We start from the raw sequence: 9,512 nt of genomic DNA, 5'->3' as shown, positions 1-9,512 counted from the left end.
CTTGATATTCTTAGCCTTCATGGGATGCCAAACTAAGCTGCCTAGATAATATATAATAACTGTGTAAAAGCATGAATTGTTGTTGATTGTTCTCCAGTCGAGAGTGACCCATAGTGACCCTATGAACAAAAGGCCTGAAGCCCCTATACAACAGTCAACATTTATCAAGTTCATTGAGTTTCCGGGTATGTTGTTTAGGAAGTGGATGCCACTCCTGCACTAACAATTTATAGAAAAATATCTGATTTATGCATAGAGAATAGTACACCATATAAAGCAGTGGGAAAGTTATATGCTTGATAACAAAGAGTAAAAGTTTTTGTAGTGCCTTAAACTCATACACACACATATATATAAAGATCTAACAATATTAAAAGAAAAAAAAAACCTGATCAAAATGGTGTTATATACATGTGACCAATGTCTTTTTTTTTTGTGTGACCAATGTCTTAATTCAAAAATTCATGCAAATTCTTTTTCAGCCATTTAAAGCTGCTTATTTCTCCCCCATCTTCACCCATTTTGGCAGTTTTCAATACCATTTTGCTCATAGCAGATTTAAAAGGCCTTTGTTAAAATTATAGAGGTGTAGGTCAAGACAAACTTGAGTGAATTCAGACCATTCAGATTAGTAGTTAGTGGCCCAACATTTCACAAAGGTCTCATTTTATCTTACATCATGCTGTATCCTACTTCTATTTTCTTCTGTGCTCAAACTTCCTCTCTCCTCTTTATGGGCTCTCTTCCTCTTTTTCTGTGTGTGATTAAATTTAACAGAGTTTTTTTCCCTTATTGTTTCTTTTTGTCTGGTAGAGATTTCCTTCCTCTTGCTTTTATTTTGCAACAGTAGCATCTTGCACACACAGTTGGGGGCACTTCTTGAACCTGGAAGTCTTTCTCTCCTCATTTCTCTGGAGCTCATTTTTCTCTGGAATTATTTATCAGACTAGTAGGTGTTTTTAAATAACTTTAAAATTCTTAACTGTGAAAACATGTCTCTAAAAGGAAGGATAATTGGAGTACGATAACCACAGGATACTAATGTTAAATTATACATTTGGAAGCAGGAGTGGCATCCACTTCTAACCAACATGCCTCTGGAAACTATGAACTTTGATAAATGACGATAGTTATAGAAAGTCTTTAGGCTTTTTGTTCATAAGGTTGCTAAGAGTTGTGCTCGACTCCACGGCAATCAATAACAATGTTACATAATGTTTTTGTGGGTTTAGGGGATATTTTTCTATAAGGAAACTCTGGTGGCTTAGTAAGGATATACTCTGCCAACCCAAAATCATGTGGTTGAAATCCACCAGCTCTTCCACTGGAGAAAGAGGTCCAGTGTCCTTCCATACAATTAACAGCCTCTGAAAACTCCATAAAGCATCATCTGTGTGTTGATTCCAACGTGATGGCACACGTAACATTTCAGTAGAAGCCTTGGTAGTATAATGGGTTCCTCTCTCAACTGTTAATCAACAGATTGAATATTTAAATCCACCAGTGGCTCTGCAGAAGAAGGAAACTGGAAAATACCTTTCTTTCTTAAACCTTTATTCTTTTGTGTATCCTAATCTCATTACCTGAGACTTCCTGTCTGTCTTTGTTCTTCTGATCTTTACTGAAGCACTTCCTTTGACCCCCTTCTCAGACTGAGTTAAACTACATTCTATTTTTTTGCTTCCATTACAGATCTCTGTTACCCATTTAGCACAGTTTCATCATTGTTGGAGTGGACAAGAAAACCAACAACAGTGAAACTGTGCTAAATGGGCAAACACATGAAAAAATGTTCAAAATCCCTAGCTATGAGAGAGATGCAAATCAAAACAACTATGAGATATCATCTTACCCCAGTAAGATTAGCAAAATTTAACAGAATACCAAACAACAAATGCTGGCGAGGATGCAGAGAAACCAGAACCCTTATTCACTGTTGAAAAAGGTTATAATGACAACTCTACACTGCCTTTTATATTATGAGGGTTTTCATATAGTTTCATAAAAGCAAGTTCCATTTGAGTTATGTAAGGGACAGAGTGAAATTAATAGTAAGGCACACTGACTGTATTTCCCACATTTACTGATAGATTAATTGATTGCTACTCCCTTGGCATGTAACCTCTAATCACTCATTTTACACAAATGTCTATTTCAGATGGAGCAGCTATCAGACGAAGAAATTGACCATGGTGCTGAAGAAGACAGTGACAAGGAAGATCAGGACCTGGACAAAATGTTTGGAGCCTGGCTTGGGGAGCTGGACAAATTAACTCAGGTTAGAAGTAGTGTTTTTAAAAAACTGCTTGAGAATTTGGAGTCATCTCTGTGTACTAAAATTTTAACAAATAGACATAAAGATGATAAGGATATAAAATAGGGATAGTGCACAATATATTTCTGTGCTAGGAAGAAAGGGAAGCGTAAACAGCTCACATGAAACAAAATGTGGACAGACACTGACTTGTTGGGGTATTCTGCAATGTGTGGTTTTGTTGTCTAAATTAGAAAAGGACCCCAAAAAGAAACTGTTAGTGGGTATCAGGCCAGTGTTCTAGTTTGACTAGGAAATTCGTATTTCTCCACCATAGATCACCCTTTTGCTGGTTTATAACCTTAAAATTTTGCTTCCTTGGCACACTAGACAAAACACATAAAACCTCCCTGGATTTCAGTTCAAATTACAGTGTTAAATGTGTGGACAAAAACTGGCAGTTGTTAGCATATCCTCCTCCTCTTTTATATTTCTTGACATGAATGTAAAGACTCACCAAAAAGTTGTCTATGGTTAATATTATAAAATCCTACCATTAGACACAAAGCCAATTTAAAACTGTTGTGTGGTGTAGCTCACAAGTTGTTGCCTTTATGCTTTGGAAAACATTTTTTTAAATGATGAGTTAATCATTACATTTCTTACTTACTTTAGTATTCTACTTCAGACTGTCATCTATGCAAGGTACATCAGCGTTGTTATTGTTGTTGTTGTTGTGTACTGTGGAGTCGGAATTGACCCACAGCTGACCTTCCAATGGATTTACAGAGACAGTGAATCGCATGGGAAAAGATTGTCCATCTTTATCCCTCAGAACAGCTGGTAGATTCAATCCATATGCCGTAGGTTTTGCAGCTCAGCTCCTTACTACTAGGCCACCAGAGCTCCCTTTATATTAAAGCACATTTAGGTTTAAGTGATTAGTGAATATTGTAAAACCTTGTATACTTGTACATTCTTCTGGGAGATGATTAATAGGTTTTAAATCAAATGCTCAGTGAATCCAAAGCAGTTAAAGCTAGATATCTGACTGTGTGGATCATAACAAATTATGGCCAACATTGAGAAGAATGTGAATCCCAGAACTCTTAACTGTTCATTCTATACCTGTACCTAGAACAAGAACCTATTGTCTGAGCAGAACAAGAGAACATTGCATGATTAAAATCAAGAAAAATATATCTAAGGGTTGTATCTTTTCTCCATACCTATTTAGTTGGTATCCTGAGCAGGTCACTCAAGAAACTGGATTATATGAAGAAGAATATACAACCTTGCTTTCTGAAAATGAAAGCAAAGCACTAGCTGCAAAAGATCAAGGAGTTGGATTACGTCTCAACATCAGAAAAACAGATATCCTCACAACTTGACCAGTAGGCAACATTGTGATAGATAGATAGATAGATAGAGAAAAATTGAGGTTGATAATTTTGTTTTACCTGGATCCACATTATTACCTTTGGTAACAGCAGTCAAGAAATCAAAAGATGTGTTGCACTGGAAAAATCTGCAGTCAAGGACCTCCCTAAAGTGCTAAAGGGCATATATGTCAGTTTAAAGACTTAAAGATGCACTGCTCTGAACTATGGTCTTTTCAGTTTTTTGCTGTGCATTTGAAATTTGACAATGACTACAGATGACAGAAGAAGAATCGAGGCTTTTGATTTGAGTTCTTAGAAAAGATTACTGAATATCCCATGGACTGACAAAATAAGCAAGTTTGTCTTGGAGGAATTGCAACCAGGGTGACCCTTCATCCTCACATGCTTTGGGCATGTTGTCAGAAGGAGCTGGTCTTTGGGAAAACACATCCTGCTGGAAAAGGTTGAGGACCAGAGGAAGAGAGGACTACCCTCAACATGATGGATGACACACATTGACTCTCCCAGGGGGCTTGAGCATATCAGAAATAGTGAGGATGGTGCAAGATAGGGCAAGGTTCAGATCTGGTTTTCATAGAGTAGCTGCGTTGTAGCAGTGGACTCAGTGGCACCTAACAACAACTACATTCCTAATTTATTTTTCACCAATGAGTATTTTTCACTCTTCTTTGTTGGCCCTCATTGTGTACACTCTGTGTAATTATATCTTTGTTTATTTGAATTCATAGAAATATTAAAGTTATACAAAACCCTGTTATTTTCCTGTTTCTACTTAGAGTAGGATTAGGTTTCATATTGTAGCAGGAAGGTCAGGTTTGAGATTAAAGGAGACCCTCCTAGGAGTGTTTTGGGAAATTTTTAAATAAATTATGGAAGGGGTTGTGGATCTCCTTCCTTTGATGTCTAAAAATAGAATGGGTGCTCTCTGTGTAGGGAGCTCTAGTGGCCTAGCGCCTCTAAGAAGCTGTACTGCAATCCGGAAGACATACCAGGTTTGCATCCACCAGCTGTTCTGCAGAAGGATGGGCAGTCTCTTCCCGTGTGATTAACTGCATCTGAAAATCCGCGGCAGGGTCAGCTATGGGTCGGTTCTACTTGATGGTATACAACAACAGCTCTCTGTGTAAATAGGATTTTTATCTAATTCCATGATTCTGCAAATAGAGTAAGTCTATTAAGCGCTGTATATTATAGTATTAAATAGGAATCTGTTTATAGTTTTAATTAATTGGTTTTCAATTTATATATATTTTTTATATTCACATTTTATATAATTATAAATAGAAAGTATAAGACATCAGTCCTATTTTGCAAATGCATTTGAATGACTTGACACTGAATAATTTCTGGCCTTTTCCCTGAATTTCTCTGTAGTAAACATCTTGTTTTTCTTGTTGTAAAAAGTTAGAAAAGTGTCATTAAAAAGGCAGTGAGATAACTTAGAAGTCATCCTTTCCCTGAAGAATAGTTTAATTGTAGCCTTGTTTCAAGACAGACTTTGGGTGACTTGGCTTGATAAGATTTAAAAAGAACAAGGATATTCCATCATTATTTGAAGGTGTAGACATTCTCTGTTAAGTTATTGAGTTTTGCTAATTTTGAACCCAAAACGGTTCCTTACCTTCAATATACTTCATGCTTAAAATGAGACTGGGCTGAACCAAAACCAAATATGTTTGAGGAGCGAGAAAATTCTCGGCATGATTCTTTTCTACCTCTTATCATACCGTATCCGTATACATAGCTTAGTAAGGTGAAGGGTTATTCAAAGAGAGGAGGACCCTCAAAAAGACAGATTGACAATATCAGTGGGCGCAAGTGTATCCGAGAGAATGAGGATGTCTCGGGATAGGTCATGGTTAGGATCCGTTGTTGTTCATAGAGTCCATGTGAGTCATAGTCAACTTGATGGCACTTAGCAACAACAGCAACAGCATATAAAGTGAAGTCATTGTCTTCTGTGTAGTATGTGTTTGAGACAAAATTTGCCCTGAATTATGATAGCCTCAAGTGTTTATATGCTTTAAAAGCATACTTCTAAAAACTGAAATAACTATAATCAGAATTTGGTGAAAACCAATTATACCTTTCCTTAATGTTCTTACTTAGAAAAACTTTGGCAAGTGCTGTTGAGGCTGCTCTGACTCACAGCACCTTTGTGTACAAAACACTGCCTGGTTCTCTATCATCTTCACCATCATTGCCATGTTTGCTTCTTTGTTGCCGCCACTGTCAGTCTGTTTTGCCAAGTGTCTTTTTCTGTTTTTTTTCTGAGTCTCTGCTTTGCAAGCTTGGTTATTTTCTCCAGGTCCTGGTTGCTTCTGATAATGTGTCTGAAGTACATGAGACCAAGTCTTACTATTCTCCCTTCCTTAACTATATGATAATTCATTTTAATCATAAAACAAACTTTACTCACTTATATATGTAATTAAAATCTGATTTTTAATACATTACCTATTAAATGTTCATTTCCCCCCCCCCTTTTTCTTTTAAGAGTTTGGATACTGACAAGCCCACAGAACCAGTAAAAAGACCTCCTCTTCATCGGGAAACAAACATGGCCAATTTTTCTTACCGCTTTTCCGTATACAACTTGAATGGTAAGATGTAATTGGAAATAAATGTAAAATGGATTGCTAAGTCATATCAATCACATAGAAACAATGCAGCTATAATTCCTAGTAGCTCAAGATAAAAACTGTGTCTATTTTTACAATTGAATCCTCATATTTCTTGATTTATGTATACTACAGACTCAAGTTGTTAAAGAAAATAATTGACATCTTTTTCTACATGAGTTATAATGACTGCATTGGTGCTTTGGGTATGGGTTGATTTTTTTTCTCCTTTATTGACCTTAAAGTCTAGTGCCATTACAGGCAGTCATTTTAAAATCAGTCGTTATGCTCTTTATGTTATGTGTACTCTCTTAGTAATCCCCGCCCTATTTGGAGTTGAAGTTCTGGTCTGATTTTTCCACTTTTTTTTTTTTTTTAAAATTTTTCCAGATTTTTATACACCAGTTTTTATGTTCTCCCTTCTCTGCCAATCTGAATATCTTTACAAGGATGCTGGTCATATTCACAGCTTATTAGAGATTCTGGTAAAAAGTTGCATGGGAGATGTGGTTAAAACTGGGGAGCAGTGTCAGATTTTTACATTCTTTTTATCTTTCATAATTATGCTCTGCTTACTAAAAAAATTTTTAAAAATGAATAGTTTCTAAATTTTTTTGGCATTTACAGCAAACACAAAGCTTTTTACAAATACTCTATTGAGTTAACTTTGGTATAAAGTTGATGGGGTGAAATCTTTTGTTTCTTTACTTGCATTTACTGACTGATTTATGACTAAACCAAACTCATTGCTTGTCAGGATGATTCTGACTCGTCATGTTGATGTTGTTGTTAAGTGCCATCAAGTCGTAAATGACTCATAGGGACCCTATGAATGAAAGACCTAAGTACTGTTCATAGAGTTTCCAGAGGCAAGCCGTTTTAGAAATGGGTAGAATGTATCAGTTTTAATTCATTGTGTTCCAGAAACATTGTGTGTGTGTTTTCATTGTAGAAGCTCTGAATCAGGGAGAGACTGTGGATCTGGATGCCCTGATGGCCGACCTTTGCTCCATAGAGCAGGAGCTCAGCAGTATTGGTTCAGGAAATACTAAGCATCAGATTACAGAAATAAAAGCTACTCAGAAGTTACCTAGTCGGCATACATCAAAACATGGCACCTTGAAAGGATTGTCTTCTTCATCTAATAGGATTACTAAACCTTCACATGCCAACTACTCTCTGGATGACATCACTGCACAGTTAGAACAAGCCTCCTTGAGCATGGATGAAGCTGCTCAACAATCAGTATTAGAAGATTCCAAACCCCTAGTCACAAATCAGCATAGAAGAACAGCATCAGCAGGCACCGTGAGTGATGCTGACGTACACTCTATTAGCAACTCTTCCCGTTCAAGCATCACTTCTGCGACTTCTAGCATGGACTCTTTGGATATTGATAAAGTAACACGCCCTCAAGAACTGGATTTGACACATCAGGGGCAACCAATTACTGAGGTAAGTATAGACCTTTTCCCCCTGAACATTTTAGTATTTGTTGTTTTGTATAGGGAAATGATAGTAAAAGAATGTACTGTATTTTTTTGCTATCACATTATTGTGTGCATAGGAAACTAATACATGGAGAAGAAAGGTTAAGAGGGTGTTGTTAATATGTAATCTATAATCTGTGTGTTATTTGTGTAAATATATGGTACTTCTTATTACTTTCTTATTTACACTTAAGCCTTTGTAGAAGATACCCCTTAGCCAAGTTTTTAATTAGTTGTAGCAGTGTCTCAAAGAAAATTGACGTTCAGCATCTTCTTTGTTTTTGTGAGTTCTTTGAAATAATGTCATTCTTATAACTGAAGATATTTTGCAAAGTCACCATACTTACCAAGTTGATAATGGTTTTTAATTGTATTTTAGAATAACAGCTTATTGGAGGAGAACAACACCACTTATCACAATTCTAGACTTGCAAGATTCTACTTTTCAAAAGTTGGTGTACTCCAACTTTTGTTGATTTATACCATTTTATCATCAACCAAACAGTGTAGAAAGAACAACTGGAGTTTTCTAGGAATCTGAAAACTTGGTACCAAGAAAATATATTTCTTTCCCCAGAAAAATACATCTCAAGTGGTATCTAATTATATTCATGGGCAGGGATACCAATATGCAACTGAGTAATAAAAGAATTTCAGATAGGACTTCAGTTGCCTGTAAAGTTTAGTGAGCAAACTAGGAAATAAACCTGGGAAAGGCTTAAAGCCATTCACTTTCTGTGAAACCATAAATGAGTCATGCTACTTTCAGAAAATGAATTTCTCATAAATAAAATAGAGCTAAGAGAATAGTTTTGCTTGGCCTTCTTCATTAAGCCTGGTTCAGAGAGTGTGATATGTGAACAGATTTGTAAAACATGAGAGGTTTTTTTGTGTGATAGTAAAGAATTGATTTGCAATGTAGTAAAGCCAGCAAATGTTTGACAAAAATTATTAACAGGGAAATGGCAATTCACCTTTAGGGTAAAAGCAAGAAGAAAATAAACCCAACTTTTTTTCCATTCAGCTTGTGTTTCTAGTGCTTGCCATTGTTTTTGTTGTTGTTATGTGCCATCAAGTTGTTTGCGACTCATAGCGACCCTATGTACAAGAGCTCTAAACGCTGTTCTAACCTGTGCCAGCCTAGCCATCTCAAATGCACTTATTCCCACTGCTACAGTCACAGAATCGATCCATCTCATTGAGGGTCTTCCTCTCCTTCGCCGTCCCTCCGCTCTGCCAAACTTGATGTCCCTCTCCAAGGACCAGTCCCTCCTTGCAACATGCCCTAAGTATGTCACACAAAACTTCAGAATCCTTGACTCCAAGGAGCATTCCAACTTCACCTTCTCCAGGACAAACCTGTTTGTTCTCCTAGCAGTCTGTGGGTATATTCAACACTCTTCTCCAGCACCAAAGCTCAAAGGCATCAATTCTCTTTCTATCAACCCTATTCACTATCCAACTCTGAAGCATAGCACATAATTGCAAAGACTATAACCCGGATCAGGCGCACCTTAGTCTCCAGCCTGACGTCATTGCTCTTCAGTACTTTTGAGAGGTCCCTCACAGCTGACTTTCCCAATGCTATTCATCTCTTGATTTCCTGGCTGCTGTTACCAAGAGTGTTGATTGTGGAGACAAGCAAATTCAAACTCTTAACTATCTCAATCTCTTCACCATCCATGCTGATGCTGCCAATTGGCCCAGTGGTGAGAATCTTTGTTTTCTTGATGTTGAGCTTCAA

General features: G+C 36.9%; 1 protein-coding gene across 1 annotated transcript in view; it reads left to right on the top strand.

The window, feature by feature from the left end:
- Nucleotides 1–2,158: 2,158 nt before the first annotated feature.
- The window catches only part of RAPH1 (Ras association (RalGDS/AF-6) and pleckstrin homology domains 1), a 58,686-nt gene continuing 51,332 nt past the window's right edge, over nucleotides 2,159–9,512 (top strand). Inside the window, exons 1-3 of the mRNA XM_006889106.1 lie at nucleotides 2,159–2,278; nucleotides 6,155–6,260; nucleotides 7,231–7,733. Coding sequence (XP_006889168.1) covers nucleotides 2,159–2,278; nucleotides 6,155–6,260; nucleotides 7,231–7,733 — 729 coding nt within the window. The remainder of the gene's footprint in view (nucleotides 2,279–6,154; nucleotides 6,261–7,230; nucleotides 7,734–9,512) is intronic.

The sequence above is a fragment of the Elephantulus edwardii genome, unplaced genomic scaffold (genome assembly GCF_000299155.1).
Source record: "Elephantulus edwardii isolate Elephantulus edwardi_28Jun2011 unplaced genomic scaffold, EleEdw1.0 scaffold00075, whole genome shotgun sequence".
NCBI lineage: Eukaryota > Metazoa > Chordata > Mammalia > Macroscelidea > Macroscelididae > Elephantulus > Elephantulus edwardii.
The sequence above is the reverse complement of the archived record's forward strand: the minus strand, read 5'-3'. Positions and strand labels throughout refer to the sequence as shown.